This window comes from Lonchura striata, chromosome 25 (assembly GCF_046129695.1).
Source record: "Lonchura striata isolate bLonStr1 chromosome 25, bLonStr1.mat, whole genome shotgun sequence".
NCBI lineage: Eukaryota > Metazoa > Chordata > Aves > Passeriformes > Estrildidae > Lonchura > Lonchura striata.
The window spans coordinates 6,902,991-6,925,871 of NC_134627.1; the positions used below are offsets into that span (position 1 = coordinate 6,902,991).

General features: G+C 47.0%; 1 protein-coding gene across 1 annotated transcript; it reads left to right on the plus strand.

The window, feature by feature from the left end:
* The first annotated feature begins 4,568 nt into the window (after window positions 1–4,568).
* TOP2A (DNA topoisomerase II alpha) lies at window positions 4,569–22,059 on the plus strand. Its single transcript, XM_021532954.3, has 35 exons — window positions 4,569–4,669; window positions 4,975–5,118; window positions 5,303–5,393; window positions 5,771–5,834; window positions 6,288–6,433; window positions 7,040–7,137; window positions 7,421–7,633; window positions 7,826–7,999; window positions 8,192–8,293; window positions 8,745–8,882; window positions 8,995–9,133; window positions 9,413–9,570; window positions 9,974–10,099; window positions 10,540–10,650; window positions 10,742–10,847; window positions 11,229–11,338; window positions 12,067–12,159; window positions 12,622–12,736; window positions 13,040–13,161; window positions 13,725–13,873; window positions 14,179–14,410; window positions 14,539–14,673; window positions 14,768–14,968; window positions 15,525–15,720; window positions 16,931–17,022; window positions 17,206–17,349; window positions 17,458–17,541; window positions 17,636–17,833; window positions 18,739–18,844; window positions 19,128–19,268; window positions 19,716–19,860; window positions 19,999–20,060; window positions 20,184–20,303; window positions 21,285–21,484; window positions 21,922–22,059. The coding sequence occupies exons 1-35, from the start codon at window positions 4,637–4,639 to the stop codon at window positions 22,057–22,059; spliced, it is 4,626 nt and encodes a 1,541-aa protein (XP_021388629.2). The 5' UTR covers window positions 4,569–4,636.
* Window positions 22,060–22,881: the final 822 nt, after the last annotated feature.

Genomic DNA, 22,881 nt, shown 5'->3' on the forward strand with positions numbered 1-22,881 from the left:
CATCCTCTCTTTGCAGTGCGACTCACGCCACACTGGTCACCGTGGATTGGCTGGGCTGCCAGGTCCCAAGGTGAGCTGGGCACCATGGGCAGGAGTCCTGGGGAGGGGGCATGGGCACAGCACTGGGCATGGCACCCTGGACAAACAGCTCCATGGTGGGTGGTACCCTGGCTGGGAGGCTGGGAGGGCTGGGGACCCCCAGAACTGGGCACTCACAGGATCTGTCACTTCCCTTCCAGGGAGAAAAGGGCGACCCTGGAGAGCCGGTTTGTAGCCACCAGCAGCAGTGTGGGGGGGGGTCCCATCCCCATCCCCACACCTGAGTGTGCCCCCCTGAGCCCTCTGTGCTGCCTTTGCTCCCCCAACACCCTTCACCTACCCCCGGGGCACAGGGTGTGGGAGGAGACACACCATGGCACACACGGGGCACACACGTGCACACCTGTGCCACCCATAAACATCCCCAGCACACCCCAGACCCCCCCCAGACTCAGCACGGACTCTAATCCTGCCTCTCTCTGCGGCTCACCCAGGGGTGCTGCTATGGGGAGCACGGGTGCAAACCAGGGCACCTCCCCTTCCCCAGCACCGGCTCATGGGGGTCCATCAACAGGTACCAGACGGTGAGTGGCCAGGGGAAGGGGTGCCCAGGGACCCCAGCCCAGCCCTGGGGACGTGGTTCACCCCACTGGCAACCCCACGGGACGGGGTTGGAGGAAGGAGAGGGGGAGAATGGAAAATGGAGAGAGAGGGAGGATGGAGATCAATCTCAGTCTTCCTTTGCAGGATGGGAAAGATGAACCAGAGATTTATGGAGCGATCATCCCTCATGTGAGAGTCCCTGCCTGGCCGGGGTCTGCGCTGCCCCAGCCAGGGACATTGAGCCCTGGGAGGGGACAGGAGTGGGAAGCGTGGGGGACATCAATTGGGTGTCAGAGCTGCCCCCCTGAACGGCAGCACCAAAACAGCCAAGTTCAATCTCCACACTGCTCTACCACAGGGTCTTCGAGGTCCCCCTGGGAACCCCGGTCCCCCTGGGCCCCCCGGCCCCCCTGGCCCACCAGGTCTCCTCTACCTCAACGTAAGGCCCAGCACTGGTGTGCACACGCCTGTGCCAGAGCACACACACGTGTGAGTGTGCACAGCACCAGGGCCCCCCCAAACCTGCCTGTCTTTGGTTGCAGAGGATGCACCCCGTGCATGCCCAGCAGCCCTGCAAGCAGCCGGTAAGCCACGGCCTCGCTGCCCCAAGAGTGTCCCCATCTCCTCCCTGTGCATCAGGAGGGGTGTCCCTCTCCCTGTGCCCAGCAGCAGACACAGACTCTGTTTGCCTTCACAGGCACCTGCAGATCGCAGCTGGCCATCAGGTGAGGAGGTTTCCCAGGTGTTTTGGGGGCTGCAGCCTCCCTGGAGACACTTTTCCTAAAGTCTTGCCTCCCTTCCTTGGGTGCCGGGACCGTGCAGCACGGGTCCCTGGCACCACTGCTGGCTCTCCCACCCACTCCCACCGCATCCCTGTGGGGCCAGTTCCCATGGGAGCATCCAGGCCCTATGCTGGGACACCTTGTGACCCCCCACCATCTCTGGGCTCTGCAGATGCTGGTGCCCCTCAGACAGAGCCATCGGACTCCCGCGCTGATCTCCGGGTGCGTCCAGGCTGCGGCCCCAGGCAAACCCCCCCCAGCTGCCCCGTGCCCCACAGCAGGAGCCTCACCCTCTGCCTTCCCCCAGCGCCAGACGTGGGTTTTCAAGTCCAAGGAGCTGATGGTGAAGGCGAGCAGTGCTGTGCCCGAGGGGAGCCTGGTCTATGTGCGGGAAGGGAGCAACGCCTTCCTCCGGACCCCCGCTGGCTGGAGCCGCCTCCTGGTACCGTGTGGGGTCCCTGGCAGGGCTAGGGGGGCAGGATCCAGGGCTGGATTTGGCACTAGGGCAGCAGATCCTCAGGAAGGAGAGGATTTCCCCTAACCTGTCCCTCTGCTTGTGTCATTGAGCAGCTGGAGGATCCGAAGTCGTTCTTGGCTGGTGATGACCCTTCTGCCTCCACCCCGCAGTACCAGGTGAGGGGTGCAGGAGCTGCTGGGTCCACTCATGTCCCTGTAAGGTGACAGAGCCCTTGTCTGCATGATGAAGTGGACAGACCTCACAGGACTGTTTTCTCCTTCTTCTTCCACCTCTCCATCCAGGAGGTGAAGAGGGTGCAGCCAAGAGGTCCCAACACGCTGTCACTCATGCAGTCTCCAACAGACTCACTGGTGAGCCCTGCTGAGGGTCTGGCCATGCTGGGAGGGATGTGCATAGCATGGGCTGGATGTCAGCAGGGCAGTGCCAGCTCAGCATGAGCAGAACATGGGGTTGTGTTGGTCTGGGGAGGGTGCCCCCAAGTCATGGCACATGGATGCGTGTCCCCAGACTGATCTGAGCTGTGTTTTTGCAGATCCAGAAGGAGGAGGAACACGGATTGCCCCAGATTCTGCCAACCACCACAGCCCCACGGATCCCATCTGTAAGGAATGCCTGGCCCCAGGGTGGGGATGAACAGCCAGTCATGGGAGAGGGGGGAGAGGTACCCAGGGGACCCCCAATTCTGGCCAGCACTGCCAGAGGCTCACACCCTCTGAGAAGAGAGGAGCAGAGACCTCCATTCCTCCCTGCCGCCCCCAGCTCCGCCTGGCTGCCCTCAACGTGCCGCTGTGGGGTGACATGAGCGGGATCCGGGGCGCTGACCTGCAGTGCTACCGGCAGTCACAGGAGGCCGGGCTCCACGGCACCTTCCGGGCCTTCCTGTCGGCCCCCAGCCAGCACCTGGTGTCCATCGTCAAGCGGACAGACAGGAGCCTCCCCATTGTCAACCTGAAGGCAGGTACCCCGTCCCCAGGGGTGGCACAGCCTCACAGCCCCCGTGAGCTGCTGTGGGTGGGGGACGCCCACCCAGTCCTGCTGCCGTGCTCAGGGATTTGGGGTGCTGGCAGAGCAGAGAGGATGTCATTGCCCACACAATGCTGGGGACAAGGGGCATTCTCCTGGCCCCTGGCTCAGCACCGTGGCTCGTGCCCACAGGGGCAGCTGCTGGCCAAGTCCTGGAGCTCCCTTTTTGGGGGTCAGTCTGGTGCTGTCCTGCAGAGTCCCATCTACTCCTTCAACGGGCGCAACATCCTGGCAGATCCCCTCTGGTGAGTGTGGACAGGTCCTGGATGGATGGCCCTGTGTGGGAGCTGGAACGGGGGGTCTGTGCTGGCTCCCACCCTGCAGAAGTGCAGGAGCAAAGAGCTGGGGCACCCCAGGGTGCCCCCAGCCCCTCTCACCCTGTCCCCACCCACAGGCCCCACCGGCTAGCCTGGCACGGCTCCACGCCACGGGGTGGCCATGCCCACCGGTGGGATTGCCAGGGCTGGCGCAGCTCTGGCTCAGCCGAGGGCATGGCCACTGCCCTGGGCGAGGGCCGGCTGCTGGCCGGCCACCGCCACAACTGCTCCATACCGCTGGCCGTGCTCTGCATCGAGGTGGCTTTTCCTTACCGGCACATGTGGTGACAATGGTGACACGCAAGCAGGAGCTCCAGGCATTCTTCCAGGCCTGTGTGGCTGGGGAATGTCCCCGGGAGCACCATGGGAGGTGTCGGAGCTGTGTCGGAGCACTGAGGGGACACCGGGTGTGCAACCAGACTGTGCCATGCCCAGCTCCAGCTGCGCCATCCCACAGATCCCCGTGCCATGGGGCAATGTTAGGCTGTGCCTCCAGCCTCCTAAACCCACTGGAGTCAACACGGTCACCACCCAGAAATAAAGATACAAAAATGTTGGTTTTTATGACACCATGCTTTGTTCTGGGGGCACATGGCAGCAAGGGACTGAGGGGACACACCCGGGAATGGGAACAGGGACTGGAAGGGCTGGGAGCAGGCTCTAGTCCCCTGGGGATTGGCAGTAACTGGGAGGGGACACCCTGGCACAGGTCTGCATGTCAGCAAGGTCTGTTTTGGTCTCAGAACACAGTGTGGTCCAGTATATCCCAGCCAAATCTTGCTAAGTGTATTCCTGTGGGTTCCTGAGGCCCTCCCAGTGTATCCCAGTGGGTGTCCAAGGGGTTGGGACATTTTGTCCACTGAAACCCAGTGATTCCAAATGTATCCCAGTGCATGTCCAGGGTCTGCCCAGTATCCCATGTCCAATGGGTCTGTCCAGTGTCCCAGTTCAATAGGTCCCAGTGAATCCCTGGGGCTTGCCCAGTGTGTAGCAGTACCCCAGTGGGTCCACAGGGTCTGTCCAGTGTATTCCAGTGTGTGTCCGGGGGTTCCCAGTGTGTCCCAGTGTATCCCAGTGTATCCCAGTATGTCCCACCACCAACGGCAAACGGGAACCTCCGGCACCCTCCCTGCCGCTTCTCTATTGGTCCATCCTGCTGTCCATCTCATCGCTCTCCCTCCCGACTGGCCGGTTTGAACGCGCGGTGCGGCCTCTGATAGGTCAGAGGGCGGGCAGAGTTCCAGCCGTGTGCCCGTCCCCGCACTGCGATTGGCAGAGCGCCGGGGGCCGCGAGCGGGGATTGGCCGCGCGTTTCGGCGGGACGAGCGGAGGTTTGAAGGGTCGTTGGCGCCGCCATCACCGCCTCAGCCGCTCTGGCCGCCGCCGCCGCCGCCATGGAGCTCTCTCAGCCCTCGTCACCTCTCCGGGTGCGTCCTGCCACCACCGCTGCCCCCGACCCTGCGGAGCTTTGTGATCCGCCTCCATACCGTCCCCTCGAGCCCCCCTCAGCCCCGCCGGGCACCCGCAAGTTCGCCCTGTCCCCCCCTCAGCGTTTCCCCGGGTCCTTCTCAGCCCCCTCCTTGGGTCTCCTTCAGGGTATCCGCAGGCCCCTCTCTCGGCTCTTTTCCCAGCCCTCCCGCTCCTGCGCGATTCCGATGCTCTTCCCCGCCTCGGCCTGGCCCCATGCGTTGTCCCTGTTCGCCCCCTCACCGCCGCTGCCTCTCCCCCACAGCCCGCGAACGAGAACATCCCCGTGGGCAAGGCCGATGGCCCCAAGAAGCTCACGGTGGAGCACATCTACCAGAAGAAGACGCAGCTGGAGCACATCCTGCTCCGGCCAGACACCTACATCGGCTCCGTGGAGCTCGTCACCCAGGTGGGAGCAGGGGGCAGCGGGGCTGAGCCCCCCGAGCACCTCGGGGCAGGCGGGGAGCTCTTAGCAGCTGTTTACAAAGCACAAAACATCTGCTTATCAATCACAAAACAACTGCTTTACAAACTGATGCGCACGGAAGAGGGGTTGTATCTGGGCACTTACAGATTCCTTCTTTTTTTCCCAGCAAATGTGGGTTTTTGATGAAGGCGTTGGCCTCAACTGCAGAGATGTGACCTTTGTGCCTGGCTTGTACAAAATCTTTGATGAGATTCTGGGTAAGCTGACATCCATTGAGTCAGTGAATGACGGGTTATTAACGGATATAAATTAGTAAGAACTTATTAGCACTGCTTAATAGCAAGCCATTCATTTGAAACAAAGAAAAATTTCAAAAATCTAATTACAAACCTGCCCAAAATTCTCCTTTTTATGTCAATGGTTGCACTGAAGGAATTCAGAGGTCATTTCCAACCTTCATAATTCCATGATAACTTGCACTCCTCTTTGTAATTTGCAAAATATTTTCATGCTGAGATGATTATTAGCAACACTGTAGTGACTTTTTATGTTCATTCTACTGGAACACTTCATAATTCATCATTTTCCCTTGATTGAGAATGTAATAAAAAAAAATATTCTCTTTCCTTCCTAGTGAATGCTGCAGACAACAAGCAGAGGGATAAAAACATGTCATGCATTAAAGTCACAATTGATGTGTAAGTTTGGTTTCATTGTTGTTGGTTGCCTTCAGCTGTTCTGCAAAGCTGAGGTGGCACTGCAGGGCTGTGGGGCTGATCTGAGATAGCCCAAATTTAATTCACCAGTTGTGGAAAGCCTTTCTCTGTGCTTATTCCCCTGGTCTCTTACAGAGGCCTGACTGGGGAAATGGCTGCTCTTTCGTTGCTGTGGTTTTCCACCTCTTCCTCTCTCTTTTCACCCTGATTGAGCACAGACAGGGGGGTTTTGTGTGTGGGTCCATTTCAGAGCCGGCATGTGCAGATCTGGGCATTTCTGTGTTGCCTGTCCCCCCTCTGCTGGCAGCTGCTGCACTTGCTGAGCACACATTTGTTCCTGGTGAAATGGTGCCTTTTCCTCAGAGCCTTTTGGTGACTTCTTTCACAGCTCAGCCATTTGCAGCCTTAAAAACAGACTTTTCTTTCCCTCCCCAGAGAGAATAACACAATCAGTGTGTGGAACAATGGGAAAGGTATCCCAGTTGTTGAACACAAAGTGGAGAAGGTCTATGTGCCTGCTATGATCTTTGGACAGCTGCTGACATCCAGCAACTATGATGACAATGAGAAGAAAGTCACAGGTGAGGAAGGCTCTGGTATGCACTAATACCTCTGAGCAGCTCTAAGTGTGTGACCTGAACTAGAAAGGGCAGGAAGGGAGTCCTTAATGCAGTCTGAAAACTGAACAAGGGGAAATTTAGATGAGATATACAGAAGACATTCCTCTCTGTGACGGTGGTGTGGTTCTGGCACAGAGAAGCTGTGGCTGCCCCACTCCTGGAAGTGTCCAAGGCCATGTTGGACAGGGCTTGAAGCAACGTGGGCTAGTGGAATGTGCCCTGCCTACAGCAAATAGTGGGACTGGATGGGCTTTAAGGTTCCTTCCAAACCAAATTATTCTATGATTCTATGAAAATGATGTTCTGAATCTATCAGAGAAGTCTATGTGCTCTGTTTAACATAACAACAGTGCAAACATGGGAACAGGGAAAATGGTCTTTGAATATTCTCTTAAACCCTAATTAAATCAAAGTTTGTAATTGCATACTAAGCTTGTAGAATATTGTTGCTTCTTGACAGTTGTCTTAGAATTGGGTGGACATTGACAAACTCCAGTTAGTCTTGGATTCTCTTAGATGGTTTTGGACAAAGAGAATAACACAAGTCTGTGTTCCTTCTAATTCCAGGGGGGAGAAATGGTTATGGAGCCAAACTGTGCAACATATTCAGCAAAAAATTTACTGTGGAAACTGGATGTCGTGAATACAAAAAGTTGTTCAAGCAGGTAGGAGCACTTTTCTTTCCAGGGAGTTTATAACTGAGGTTTTCAAATGAGATCCTAAGGTTTTGTTTCAAAACTAGTTCAGTGTGATTAGAGTAAATTTGACCCACAAAATGTAATTCAAAGGAATAAAGAAATTAGCAGACAGCATCAGAATCTGGTTTTTAACCAGAGTTTTTGTTTAATTCAAAGATATCTAAACCACATAAACCATCTTACTGCTTTTAAAGACTAAGGTAGTTATGTGTGTGTTTGACTTGAAAGTCACCAAAGTTCCTTTCCTCAGACGTGGACAGACAATATGGGAAAGGCTGGAGAAATGAAGCTGAAATACTTTGATGGAGATGATTACACCTGTGTCACTTTCCAACCTGATCTGTCCAAATTCAAAATGACTGTTCTGGATAAGGACATTGTAGCACTGATGTCTCGAAGAGCCTATGATATTGCTGGATCCACAAAGGATGTCAAAGTTTTCCTGAATGGACAGAGGCTTCCTGTAAGTGAGCATTGAAAAGAAACACAAATATCTGGGGTTTTTTTTTGTGCCAGTTAACCAGTGTGATTCTTTTGAGGCTCTCATCACACAGAGCAAAGGAACACATGCAAGAGAGATTTTTTGCAGGAGAATGTGAATTAAGTATTTATAGGAGCTATTATCAACCAGTTGTCTGCTCTCATCTGCGTGCAGGTGAAAGGATTCCGCAGCTATGTGGACCTCTATCTGAAGGATAAGGTCGATGAAACTGGGAATGCACTTAAAGTTATCCATGAGGAAGTCAATTCCCGATGGGAAGTGTGCTTGACTTTGAGTGAAAAAGGCTTCCAGCAAGTCAGCTTTGTTAACAGCATTGCCACCACAAAGGTAACTCCTTAGTGTGTTTAGTCAAGCTAGTGCCATATTCAACATTAATATTCTTGGTTATTTGCAAGTGTACTTACGTTAGTGAAAAATGCTTTAATGTTGCAAAGAATGTGCTTAAAGTTTTAAATAGATATTTATGGTTTTGAGGGTTTTAGTGGCCTTAGTCCCAGGTCCTTGTCCCATTCTCCTCAGGGTGGCAGACACGTCGATTATGTGGCTGACCAGCTTGTGACCAAACTCATTGATGTTGTGAAAAAGAAGAATAAAAATGGAGTTGGAGTGAAGCCTTTCCAGGTACAATGTCAGAATTTTCCAGGCGGGAAACACAACTTGAGTATTACTGCAAATTGTAACTTCAGCTTAATACATAGGTGCATTAACTAATAACACTTTTTCATTGTGCAGACAATATATATAAGATTACTAATTACAGAAGTCTCATATTGTCCAGTTTAAGCCAATTAACTTCCCTTTGCTTAAGCAATGTGTTTTGTAGTCCCTGTAAGTCGGTCTAGATGCACTAAACCTCAGTATCTGTTAGATAACACCTCTTCAGGTGGAGAGATGCCAATTCCTTGACATCCCAAGTCGTCTAACACTGTTCATGAGTGTTCATTAGCTGTTCAAAATTAACAGAATATCTACAAAAATTCCAAATCCTACAATGCCAAGTGTTCCCTCCCTGTGTGATTGACAGGTGAGCTGAGCCTGTACAGTGTGTGATCCTTGTTGTATTTAACTACAGGTGAAGAACCACATGTGGATTTTTGTGAATGCCTTGATTGAAAATCCAACCTTTGACTCACAGACTAAGGAGAACATGACTCTGCAGTCAAAGAACTTTGGCTCTACCTGTAAACTGAGTGAAAAATTCATTAAGGGTGTAAGTCCTGATGTACATGGACAGTCAAGATGTCTGTAAAAAAATATGTAACAAAAGTTTCTGTCATTGTTGAGGCTTTTCCCACAACTTTGGATTGGGTTTTGTATTGCAGGCAGTTGGCTGTGGCATTGTTGAAAGTATCCTAAATTGGGTAAAATTTAAAGCTCAGAACCAGCTGAATAAGAAATGTTCAGCTGTGAAACACTCCAAGATTAAGGGTGTTCCTAAACTGGATGATGCCAATGATGCTGGTAAGTGTTTGATATCCTTTGTAACCAGTTCATTGAAAAACAGTTAAAACTTGTTAGTTAAACAAAAGATTTGTCTCCTAAGGAAAAGCGAGAAGAGAAAACCTGTCATTATAGTTTTACTCTCATTTTGCAGTCCCATTTACTATGATTATCCCCATTTACCGTGTGCAGTGCCAAAAAACTGTGTTAAAAGATTATTTATACTTGTTCAGTCGTGAATGTGCAGCCTTGGATTTAATTTCTTAAGTAGAAAACTGACTCGATTTTCTTCTTTTTTAGGCAGTAAGAATTCTTTAGATTGTACGTTGATCCTGACTGAGGGAGACTCAGCCAAAACTCTGGCTGTCTCTGGTCTGGGAGTGGTTGGTAGAGACAAATATGGAGTATTTCCTCTCCGTGGGAAAATCCTCAATGTCAGGGAAGCTTCTCATAAGCAGGTTGGTTAGAAAATGGTTGCAGTTACGTGTTGGAAGGTGTGGTGTGATTTGTGCAATGAGTCGGTGCAGCTGCACCTGGAGCACTGGAACTCCAAGGAGCAGTGCCTTAAACACCTGAGTCTTCCCTCACCTTGAGCCTGCCTCACTGGTTAAGTAGGAATATTGATTAAGTCCTGTTCAGTGATTTGCCTGAGGGGATAATGTTTGTGTTGTGGTTGGGAAATGCTTGGAATTATCTAGAGTAATTTAACCATTAGAAATTACAAGTTTCTAAACAGCAAAAAAAAAAAAAACCCAGTGGGACATAACTCAGCCAATGATTCGCTTATGGATAACTTTATACTTTCTTGAGCTACATTTTGAGTCTGAAGGACAGGTTTTTATTCTGTGTGATCTCTTTCAGATTATGGAAAATGCTGAAATCAACAACATCATCAAGATTGTGGGTTTGCAATATCAAAAGAAATATGAAGATCAAGACTCTTTAAAAAGTCTTCGCTATGGAAAGATTATGATCATGACAGATCAGGTGAGGTTCATTAAAATTGAAGGTTGGGAGAGGATAACAATTAGCACTTAAATAAAGAGATAGGAAGAAAATATTTCTCTAACTGCTGCTATTGTACCAAATTCTCTGTGTTTCTTTTTCCCATTTTACATTTTTGTGGGTCATAATGTCTTTTCAGCCATAAAATAGTAAAATGGTGAGTTACATCAAATAGCTAAACACTGTTTCTCCATTCTGCTGATTCAAAATCCTTGACCAGTCCTCAACACTTCTTTTCACCAAGAATCTACCTTTTTTGTTTCTCTTCATTTTCAGCAATTAACACAAGGCCACCTTTTCAGAGGTGAAAGTTAATAGGGTCGGTTAGTTGGAATTACAAATTCATTTACTATTAAGCCAAAAAATGTTATTTCCATCATTCCATGATAAAATATTGTTTGTTTTTTTCTTTTATAATTCAGGATCAGGATGGATCACACATCAAAGGTTTGCTGATTAACTTCATCCATCACAATTGGCCATCTCTTCTAAGACACAATTTTTTGGAGGAATTCATTACTCCCATCATAAAGGTGAGGGCTAGGGATGAATTAAGTGAATGACTGAGGATCCATTGCCCAAAAATGCCTTTCATTTCACAGTTAAAATGTTTGTCCATTACAGGCCTCTAAAAATAAAGAAGAAATTGCATTCTATAGCATTCCTGAGTTTGAAGAATGGAAAGCCAGTACACAGAACTACAACTCGTGGAAAATCAAGTACTACAAAGGTTTGTAAAAACTTAATATGGTGAAAGTGATCCAAGTGAGAGCATTGATGATTTGATGCAGCCAATCCTGCTTTGCAGAAAGGATTTGGACTGGGTGTCCTCCAAGTCTCTTTCCTCCTATGATATTCCAAATAGATTTCAGGTATCTACAGGAATTGCAGACAAAATCCAAAACTACTACATGCCACTGCTCACTTAATTGTAATTTTTATTACTTTCATGATACATCTTGTTTTGAAGTAACTTAAGTTTTCAGGAAGTCATCTTCACACTGTATGTTCATATGGTGCATCACAAAAACTGGGCATAGCAAAATATTTCTTTGAATTGGAACTTAATTTAGGCTAAAAGTCATCAGGATTAACTCTCCTGTCCCTGCAGGTTTGGGTACCAGCACATCAAAGGAGGCCAAAGAATACTTTGCAGATATGGCAAAACACCGAATTAGCTTCAAATATTCTGGGCCTGAAGATGACGCTGCGATCACCCTGGTAACTTACACTTGATTTAATTGCTGACTTGCTACCTTTGGTATTTCACCTTGTAGAGTGCTCTGTGTTTTCTCTTAAAATGCTCTTGTAGGCCTTTGGGCTGGAGACAATCTCTGTGTTACCAAGGCTACACGTTTAGTTGAACAAGGAGCGGCGAATCTGCCCTTCGACCTCAGGGCAAGAGTACCCTTTTAGTGATGGGCTTTAAATATAGCTTGGAACAAACTAATCACTACAAACCAATTGACATTTTCAGACACAATAGTAAATATTCCTTCAACATTTTTCTGTGTATTCTGCTGCAGTTTTCTCAGAGTTAGATCTCCCCCTCCTCCCGCAGTGCAAAGCGGTGGATTAAAATAGTTCTTGTTTCTGTGAACTTCACCTTAGCTGGTTCTTGATTCTTAAATATTCAGAATTGTTAGGCAATGCTAAAAAATCAAGTTTTTCCACAAAATATTAATTTCCCCTCAAATCTGCTTTAGTCTTGTGTTATTATATTAAAAATCTATAAATTTAAACCTAACTACTCTGTCTTCTGCAGAGTGGTGGAAATTATGCTCTTAATATGTTTAGCCACAGAACACTTTTATTGCATTTCTTGGGCTCTTAAATCAGCCTGTTAACATGTTCTCCTGTGTAAGCTCTTCCTTTTTCTCAAGTGATCCAATAGTGCACAACCACAGAATGTTCTGGAATTGAGTTACTTTTCATTTTGTAACATCCAGGCCTTTAGCAAGAAGAAGATAGAAGAGCGAAAGGAGTGGCTGACTAATTTCATGGAGGATAGAAGACAACGGAAGCTGCACGGTCTACCAGAGGTAAAAGGTTTATGTTTATAAGGAAACTGGTTTCCAGTCTCTGCCTGGGGCTGTTCTCAGCTTCATCCCAGCACGCCAGAGCTGCACACAGCTCAGTCAATGAGTCAGGTCTGGATTATAGGATGTTGAAAATGTGTCAGGATTTTGCAGAGCAGCTTCTTCTCTCATCAGTATAGCCTCATTGTCAATTATCCAACTGTCAACTTCATTTTTAACTCTCATCTTTCAAGTTACTGTATCAATAGGAAAATAATAACTCAAGCAGAGGCAAATGAAGTCTTTATTTTCCCCAGAATGGAGGAAATAATGCAACCTGGGAAGTGTTTCCCTTTGCCATGCAAAGGGTGTCATCACTTGAACTGTATTTAGCTAGTCTTACAAGGAGTTCCCATTTCAGTGAAACTTGCCAAGAAACTGATTAGGCCCTGCTAAAATTAAGGCAATCTTCTCTGTTTTTCTTAGGAATACCTGTATGGGAAAAACACTGATTACCTGACATACAATGACTTCATCAACAAGGAGTTAGTGCTGTTCTCAAACTCAGATAATGAGAGATCAATCCCATCACTGGTTGATGGTAAGTGATTTCTAAGTCGTGATTCTGCATGGTGTATCCCCAGAACTGAGGAAATGGGTGTTTGATGTCACATCAGAGCCAGGAAGCCTGCTGAGGTCTCAGGGTCAATATCCTGAAGTTTGTTTTCTGCTAAGATTTTTTCATCTTTGGATGAAATGTCTTGTCCGTTTTGTAGTATACTATTGCCAGTACCTTCCTCAGCTGGTACAGAATCTTTAAGTAGTTTTTGCATCTCTAGAGAGCAGAAACCAAGTGCATCACATCATATGTTCTAACCACGAGGTCTTTTCTTTTTTCATACAGGTTTGAAGCCAGGTCAGAGGAAGGTTTTGTTCACCTGTTTCAAACGAAACGATAAGCGGGAGGTGAAGGTTGCTCAGTTGGCTGGTTCTGTTGCTGAGATGTCTTCATACCACCATGGTGAGGTAAGAACCTGCCGGGGTGTGCAAAACACTTTAAAGGAAAGGCAAAAAGCCCTTCTGTTGGTGTGAGTTACGATGCCTCTAAATCAGAACTAGATGTTTGAATGTGTACACCAAAGGGAAGTTGCTGTTTAGCTGTTTCCACAATTAATTCTTCAGTATTAATTTAATCTGACATTGGTCATTCTGCCTATCTGGACTTCATGCGAGCATAGTTCATTCAAAAAGTGGAACAAAAAAACCCTACTTAATTTGTGATGGACTTAGGCAGATGTTAATAACCTTTCTGTCTAGGTCAGGAAAATTTAAGCACTACCACAAGGTTCTCTGTGGAGACTGACAGAATCTTTCACTGGAGGTTTCAGAGCAGGTAGACAGCAATAGACAGAGACATGGGTCATTAGAACATTTCAGATGGTCTTGGGATGCATTTTCCTTGAGTTTCCTCCAGTTTTTCATCAACTGAGTTTATCCTCTGTATCAGTGAAGTTCTTGGTGTGAATGTTGCCTTACTTTGTCCATCCCTTGAACCATTCTGCATGGTTTTTGCACCTCCTTTATTGCAGGCTGCACTGATGATGACCATCATTAACTTGGCTCAGAACTTCGTGGGCAGCAACAACCTCAACTTGCTCCAGCCTATCGGTCAGTTTGGCACAAGGCTGCACGGAGGGAAAGACTCTGCCAGCCCTCGATACATCTTCACCATGCTCAGGTCAGCATTCTGAAGTTCTTACTGTCCTAAAGGACTCAATTTTGCAGCAATTAGAATGAAAAATTGAATTTTTCCCTTTAAAACTTCGGGCTATACTTGCATACCCAGAGTAGCAACAATTGAAGTGAGGTTCAGTGCTAGATTCCATTATGGAAACATAGCTATCAGCACAGAGAATATGGAAATGGAAGCAGAACCAAAGGAAGAAATTTGGGTGGAATAATAAAAATTAAGGAGGTGTCTTTTTGCATGGAGGTCCTGTTCTGTAGCAAGAATTTGGACTTAAATTCCCTTCTCTATTCTAGTCCTCTGGCACGCCTGGTGTTCCCACCAATGGATGACAACATCCTGAGGTTCCTCTATGATGACAACCAGCGTGTGGAGCCAGAGTGGTACATGCCCATCATTCCAATGGTGCTGGTCAATGGGGCTGAAGGGATTGGTACTGGCTGGGCCTGTAAAATCCCCAACTTTGATATCAGGGAAGTTGTTAACAATATCCGTCGGCTGATGGATGGAGAAGAGCCACTGCCAATGGTAAATAATATAATTAAAAAACAAATGTCTTGCTTGTTAGTTTATTGAGCTCATATTTAGCATTTTATGGGCATGCTTACTAAAAGAGGCATCGAACACAAAGCTGAATCTGTGTTTTTTCTCCTCAGCTTCCCAGTTACAGGAATTTCAAAGGCACCATAGATGAGCTGGGGCCTAATCAGTATGTGATAAGTGGTGAAGTCTCCATCCTTGATTCTACAACCATCGAGATCACTGAGCTGCCTGTTAGAACATGGACACAGGTAATAAACAGGGAATCTGCTCTGGGAATGTATAGTTTATTTAGAGCAAAAAGTGAGTAGTGGGTTTTGGATCTGATTTTGTTTCTTTCCTCAGACATATAAAGAGCAGGTTCTGGAGCCAATGTTGAACGGGACTGAGAAGACCCCCCCTCTAATCACAGACTACAAAGAATATCACACAGACACCACAGTGAGGTTTGTGGTGAAGATGACTGAAGATAAACTCGCAGAAGCCGAAGCTGTGGGGCTGCATAAGGTCTTCAAACTCCAAACAAGTTTAACATGCAACTCCATGGTACGTGACAGATTTTGCTGAAGGAATTTCTTCGTTTAACTCAGACTCCGTGGACAGCTGCAGTCGTTGCGTGAAACAAAAATCCTCTTTGGCAGTAACCTATTCACTTTGATTTTTCTGCTGTTACTGGTTTTAAATCAGCTTTCAAAGGTCAAGAGCCTGGCTTAGGAGTGGGTCCGGAGTGGATGGTTTGCCTGAAGGAGGCAGAATGCTCTGAAATCACAGTTTGCAGAGCTCTTTGAGCCAGCAGCAGGGGCACTGAACGTCTGGTTCCTGACAATGTGTGAAGCTTTGATGCGAGATGTTTGTCCTGCACAAAGCTCGAAGATTCAAGTAACCTTAACTCTACTGTGCATATTCAAGAACGGTGAAATTCTAGAATTGTCTCTGCTGCTGTGCTCACAAACTGAAGTAGTTTCTAGAACAACACCGAGATTCCATAATTTGTTGGTTAATGATTCAGTGGTACCATCACACTTGTGTTATAGGTAACTTTTCAGTATGTTTGGAATCAGTTTTATCATCATAACACCCGTGTTCTTTCATTTTCCTCCAGGTTCTTTTTGACCATGTCGGTTTTCTCAAGAAATACGACTCTCCCCAGGATATTCTTAAGGAGTTCTTTGAACTCCGTCTCCGATATTACAGTTTGAGGAAGGAATGGCTAATTGGGATGCTGGGTGCTGAATCTGCAAAGCTGAGCAACCAGGCTCGCTTCATCCTGGAGAAAATAGATGGCAAAATTGTGATCGGTATGTTGTTCTTGGTGACTGGGATTGTAAGTGGGAGAACTGGGTGATCTCTTGAGCTCTGTCATCACCCCCTCAGCCCCAGGCTGGTTTTTACAAACCGCACCAGCACTTATCTCTGTTCTTGTGACATCTAAGAGGAAAATGCTTCACAGAGTATCCTTGGTCTGTGTATTATACACATAATAATGACAAGGGGATACTTATGCAGCTTTCCTGCTCTATGTTTGAGAATTTTTGAGAGAATTTTTTTAATAGTTTAGCAATAATTCCCATTTATTTCTGACTTGGTAGGAGTAGGAGTTAATTATTTGTGGGTTTAGAAAGGGGTAGTGTTTGCTGTGAAATGCATTCTTAAGGATCTGTCTCTCTCCATTATCTTTGTGAACCTCTGCAAAAATATTTCAAATCACGTTCTGCGTGGACTGGCGTTTCAAACTTAGATGATACTGAAGCAGCAGCATCTGAGAATCATGAGCTAGAAAAAGAAGCAGATCTTTGTTTCCAACATTCACATTTTTCAATCAACTTTTCCCCCTCGGTGTAAAAGCCAGCCTGTGTTCCGCTGCCTTCACGGAGGATGCGGCCAGACAACGTGTCATAAGATGCTTTGTGGTTTGTGTCTGAAGGCAGCCCAGTAATCCCAGCAGCTCGAGTCTGTCTGAGTGAACTCAGGAAGAGAAATAATTCCCCTGAAATGCATTTTCTTGGGTTTTTGTAATAAGTAGTTCCAAGGCTGCCAGAGCTGGTTTCATTTGTATTTGTGCCTCATGGTTGATGGCTTCTGATACCTTAAAAAGGAGCAAATTCCAGCTGAAGCATTTCCAGTGGTTGAGCACTTAGAGCATAAATTTCCCGGGTGATGTCTAATGAGGTGCAAGCTATACCAAGCTATCAAGGGTTTCTTTCTCCACCTGCCTGTCATGATGAAACCTGTTTTATACCATCATACCTTTTTTCCCCAAGTTCAAAAACTACTTAAAACAGGGGAAATGCATGTATGGAAACAAAGAAAAATATTAACATTGTTTTGGCTGGTACAGGAGCAGTGCTTCCCTGACAAATCTCCTGCTAAATAGGAGTTTTTTAGGTGTTGTTCAAGCTCTTCCACATGTCCCAGCTGTGATGTGGAAAGGCTGGTCTCGAGCTCTGTAGGAGCTAACAGCAACTGGTAGTGGGCACTGAGTGACAATCCTGAAATGTCTGTTTGCAGAAAACAAACCCAAGAAAGAGCTGATTCAAGTTCTTATCCAGAGAGGGTACGAGTCTGATCCGGTGAAGGCTTGGAAGGAGGCTCAAAGCAAGGTAATGCCTCAGTCATGCTCTGAATATGCCCAAACTGGCCCCAAGCTCTGAGGCTTCGTAATCCACAGAGAAGCTAAAGTTGCTTTTCACTTAGCAGGATTCAAGAGCTTCCATGTTTGATCAGTAGCCCTACACGTGTGTCAGGGTTTTTGTTGACTACATTTGTTTCAAATCCACATTTAGGATGAAGAGGAGGAGGAGGAGGAAGAGAGTGACAAAGAATCATCTTCAGCCTCTGGCCCAGACTTCAACTACCTGCTGAACATGCCGCTGTGGTACCTGACCAAGGAGAAGAAAGATGAGCTCTGCAAGCAGAGGGATAACAAAGTATGTGCATTCCTTTCCTTATAAAACCATTATATTTCTAATATATTATGTCTTATGCAGCTTATTTTTGGCTGGTGGATTGAAATGTTTATCTGTGATTCCCTTTAGGAAAAGGAGCTGGAAAACCTTAAGCGCAAGAGTCCCTCTGACCTGTGGAAGGAAGACCTTGCTGCCTTCATTGAAGAACTTGATGTATGTCAATGCTCAGTGCAGAAAATCAACTCCCTCATCTTATCCACCAGCCCTTTATTGACTTTTTTGTGTTATATTTTGCTCCCCTCTGCAGGTAGTGGAGGCCAAGCAAGCACAGGATGAGAGTGCAGGGATTGTTGGCAAACCTTTGAAGGTGAAAGGAGGGAAAGCAAAGGTGAAGAAGACCCAGCTGGCAGAAGTAATGCCATCCCCTCATGGCATCAGGGTTGTTCCTCGGATCACTGCTGAAATGAAGGCAGAGGCAGAGAAGAAAACTAAAAAGAAAGTGAAGGTAAAAATGAGCGTTCCAAATGCTCGATCTTCCTTTACCATCCTCTTCAATACAGTCCTAAAAAATGTGAGTCCTTGTTAGCTGGACTTGTCCTGTTGAAGCAGTTGTTCAGGGAGAGGGACAGGACCTCAGGATTTGGGAAACACTGGGAATGGGGGTTTCTCAGTCTGAAGGAGAACAGACTTGCATACCAGGAGGTGGCTTAGAGGGAAATTTTTGGCACATTGCACTGCCAGGGATGGGCTGGTAGCTGAGAAAGGGGGGCAGATACAAGTAAGGTTGTTCCAGGTGTCTTGGGAATTTGATAAACCCTCTAGCAGGCAGGAGGCACAGCCAGAACATTCCCTTCTCCAGAACAGCCTTTACATATCCAGCAATGCTTTCACCCACTTAGTGCCATCATTGTTCTCTGTATCAAGGAGATAAAATTATTGAACTCTTTTTATAGGACTAGTTGAAATTGTGTCATTCAGCCATTTCCAACAGAGAGATATAACCCACCCCTTCACCTCTTTGACCCTGGAAGCCACACAGGTCACTCTTTTCCTCCACATGATTCCACCCAACAGTTTTTCCAAATAACTCTCACATTTGTTTTTATCCCACCCTGTCCAGTCCTATATCCCCATCCCCCCCAGAGGCAGCAGGACCAGAGGCTCAGGAGTGGGGCCAGAATTCCTGTTTTTGTTCATGTTGGATTTTACCTTTTATGTCACCTGATTTGGGGCAGATCCCATGCAATTTACAGATCCTATCTATAATCAATTCTACACACAGTTTATTTCACAGACTTAGGCTTCTTGTACCACTATTTCTACATGGCTAAAATAAGCAGCTCCTCCATTACCCTACGTGCCTCTTCTCTGTGAGCTGACTCACTGTTTGGTATCTGCTTGCATCTGCAGAGTGAAAAAAATGAATTTGATGAGAATCAGGATGAAAACACATCCGGAGAGAAGGAATCTGTAGGCCTGAAGAAGAGATTAGCACAGAAGGTGAAGACTGAGCAAGGTAAATGCTTTATGTTATTCCCTCCAAGAAAAAGAGGGAAAGGGTTGTCAGTTTGGTTATCCGACCTCTTCCTGAAGGTGATGATCCTACCTAGGATCAGTAGTTCTGGGAAAATAGGTGAGAAAGTGATCCTGGATAACAGTCAAGCAGGATAGATTCCTATTTTTCTTTGTTTGAGCCAGAATCCTCTGAATTCGGTGTATTTCTAAGCTGAGCTTGAACTACTGAGCCTGAACCATACATAGAAGTTTGCTGGTTCATCCTTCTTCCCAATATTTTTCAGGAGCCAAGAGACAGGCCACTCTGCCTTTCAAGCCATTAAAGAAAACCAAGAAACGAAACCCTTGGTCTGACTCAGGATCTGATTCAGAGTCTGACTTTGAAGCACCTCCTCAAAGAGAGCGAGTGGTTCGCCAGGCAGCAGGTGAGTGAGGACATGGATGCAGGAGAAAGATGGTCCTCCTTGTGGAGGAGTAAATGGAACTGACTATGCAGGGACCTCCCAGAGCCTCAGATCACATTTAGAAATAATCTTTAAAAGGCTTATTGATTTTACTGTCTGAAACTATTAAATATTTCTACCATTTGTGCACATTTTCAAGGAAAAGCATAAATGGGCAACTAGAGAAATATGGCTATTTGGTTTAATTACACAACTGTCTTGGCACATTAAATGTGTTGTGGGTGAGGTTGGAAGACTCCAAATGACAGAACACACTTGTCATTTGGAGTCTTCTCCCTGGCAGTCTCAGTATCTGCTTGTTTTTATTCAGATCTTTATTTTTTAATAACTGTAGCTAAAATATTGAAAAATAAACAGAACTGCATATTGCCAAATGTGTAAAATAACACGTCTGTGTTCTTCCATCAGCCAGAGTCAAGCCCATGGTCATTTCGGACTCGAATCACTCCAGCTCAGACGAGGACGCTGAATTCCAGGGTGACAGTGAGGGCAACTCTGAATCTGACACAAACTCTAAGAAAAAGGCTCCTCCCAAGCCCAAACCTGCTCCCAAGTGAGTATTTTTCCATAATCACTGGAAATTAGCTGTGCTTTTATGCTGCACAGAAGTTAGGAGCAATTTTTTTTTTTTTTAATTCCCCTATTTAGTGCCTCATAAACTGAATTAAAAACTTGGGGTTTTGTTTTCCAGGGAAACCACTGAAAACGCAGCAAAAGCTCCCAAGCAAAAGGCAGCGCCAAGTGCTGTTCCTGGTGAGTGTGAGACCTCTAAACCACGTGGATTGCTCTATAATCCCTCAGCAGTGCACAGGGAAGAGCAGAGGGGATAACTTGGCTGTTTCAAGCTGACTTTCTGCTTTTCTTATCCTGTTCCAGTCCAAGATGTCCCTGAGGACAAGGTGAGCCAGGCTCCCGCAGCTCCGTCCGTCCCAGTGCCGAGCACCAAGGCCGTGCCCAAAAAAACCACTGCAGCCAAGAAGGCTGGAGCCACCAAGGGTAAGGGCAGCTCAGCAACATCAGTTCTAGAGAACAATTATAATTCCTGTGGGAAACAGCCCGAGTGATTTCGCTCGGTGTTCCAGGGCCTGGGCAACTGGAGTTTGCATTTCAGCAAAGATCTGAGGTTTGTGGCAGAGGTTCTCTGGTTGTCATGTTTGAGGTCTGTTTCCAAACATATCGTGTTCTAGTTCATGTTGGACATGCTTGGAGGGAGGGAATTTTAGTTTGGGAACAGGAAAAGTGAATGCTTCCTACAGTGCTATGTAATACTTGGCAGGGATAATCCGAGTGGAATTTGTGTCTTGCAGTCAATGTCCTCCTTCGTGTCTTTTTGGTAAAAAAGCTGCTTTGGAGCAGGCAAGCTTTTGGGGGGATAGTTTGATCTATTCAGTTCTGGATCCATCTCGTCCATCTCCAGCATCTGACTCAGGGATTTTTAAACCCCAGACTTTGACACTGTTTTGTATATTCCAAATGGAATCAACACGGCGTTGATCCCAGCAGGAAAATAGTGTTACTTCCACTCCTAAATTGAGAAAGCATGTTATCACTCAGAAATGGCCTGAAATAAGCTGAACTGGAAGCTGTGCTTCAAGATGCTCTTTTAAAAAGTGAAAATATAGGTAAGAAGGAATGAGTGAGTATTTGGGAAATTCCTTCCTTGCTGTGCAGGATTTTGAAGGTCTGAGATGGGTTATGGAGCCTCGTGAGATCAGGACTTTTCAGTCTGAAATAACCTGTAAATTGCTTTGGGGACACCTTAATTTGATCCTCTAAATGTAGTGGAACTGAGCAGATAAACAACCTCATTCCTCACCATCTGTGGAAGAGGGATCTTTCTAGAAAACCCAGCTTCAAACGGAGACAACCTGTGTGCTGACCCTGTGGCAGCGCAGAGCCTGTTTCTGTTGGAAGTAATTCCCAAACTGGGAACAGGAGAGGAGTGGAACAGGGGTTTAACGCCGTGTTCTGTTCCAGACAACCAGCCCTCCATCATGGATGTCCTGGCCAAGAAAAAGGCTGCACCCAAACCCAAGCCAGCAGCCAAGGAGGGTCCCCTGCACGGCGAGGGTGACAACGCCAAGGGGAGGAAGGCAGTGAAGAGGCAGCCAAGCTCTTTGAATTCAGATTCCGATTCAGATTTTGGCTCGAAGCCTGCCAAATCTGTTGCATCAAAGGTTTGTGCAATGCCACCAGTACCGAGGGAACCGCAGAGCGTGGGGGTGGGTTCTGCCAGCAAGAAAAGCTGGTGGAGGTCAAACCTCTACCTGGGTGTGGGGAGTGAGGAAGAGAAGGGTCATAGAATCATGGAATATTCTGAGCTGCAAGTAGCCCACAGGGATCATAGAGTCCAACTCCCAGCCCTGCACAAGACACCCCAGCAATCCCACCCTGTGTCTGACAGTGTTGTCCAAATGCTCCTGGGGCTGTGACCAGTCCCTGAGCACCCTCTGGGATAAGAATCTTTCCCCCATAAGGGTCAGACATCCCAGATCCTTGGTCTGCTCTCACCACCCCAAACATCCACCATCCACATGGCACAGCAGACTTGTGGTGCACATTGTGTTCCCTCTGGGTGCTCAGATCCATGATTCCTTTCCTGCTTTCCCTCCAGAAATCCAAGATAGAGGAAGACACATTCACCATTGACTCTGGTGACGAAAGCCCTGCACCTCAGCCCCGTGCCAGGCCTGGCCGTGTCAAAAAACCTGTCCAGTACCTGGAGGAGTCCTCTGAGGATGATATATTTTGAGTCCTTAGGAAAATTTTAAACTCCAGATCCACAACAAGCCTTCAGCAGCGCTCCAGAGCTCCCACCAAAGACCATCTCAGCCTAGGAAATCTTCACCAAATGTGAACCACTCCAAAAATGTTCATTACTGGTGAACACAGCTCATTTTTTATTGGTTTTAAATAAGTTAGATTTGTTTAAACAGGAACATCCCCTTTTTAGTGAGCATTGCAGCCATGTGCCCAGCAAGTGCTGCCGCACTTCCCTCTTCCCCAATATTTGACGCTTTGTGGTCATTTTAGTGTTAAAGTTGACTTTAGAATATGCTAAATCCTTTAAAATTTATACATCCCTCTTGAAATATCTTATAGGACTAAAATACAGGAATTTTTAATTCTACCATCCAACACAGATGAGCTGGAGTCATTTTTCCAGCACCATTCCTTCACTATGTAAATATTTCTATGTTTGTTCTTGTTGTCTTGAGTTTGTTTAAGTATTTGTCTAATAAAAGTGTTTTTACTTACTTTCTTTGCTTCACCATGCGTTTTTTGGGAAATAACAACTGCAGAGCTTGTGCTAAGCCCTCCCTCTGTCAGAGCAGAGGGCTTGGCACAAACTCTGGGGGTGCTGGGCTGGTCGGCCACTTCCCCACTGGCTGTGGCCACTGTGGCTCCACAGCTGAATTCTTGTGAACATCCCTGTGGTCCCCAGCACGGGGGAAGCTGCTTGCCCAGAGCAGCTGTGGTTGTCCCATCCCTGGAAGTTTCCAAGGCCAGGCTGGAACAACCTGGTCTAGTGGAAGGTGTCCCTGCCTATGGAAGGGGAGGGGACTGGATGAGC

Coding starts and splice junctions, on each gene's coding strand:
- TOP2A (XM_021532954.3), top strand. CDS start 4,637: ATGGAGCTCTCTCAGCCCTCGTCACCTCTCCGG. Junction 8,883..8,994: donor GTGAAAAATTCATTAAGGGT/GTAAGTCCTGAT, acceptor TTTGTATTGCAG/GCAGTTGGCTGTGGCATTGT. Junction 21,485..21,921: donor CCAAATCTGTTGCATCAAAG/GTTTGTGCAATG, acceptor CTTTCCCTCCAG/AAATCCAAGATAGAGGAAGA.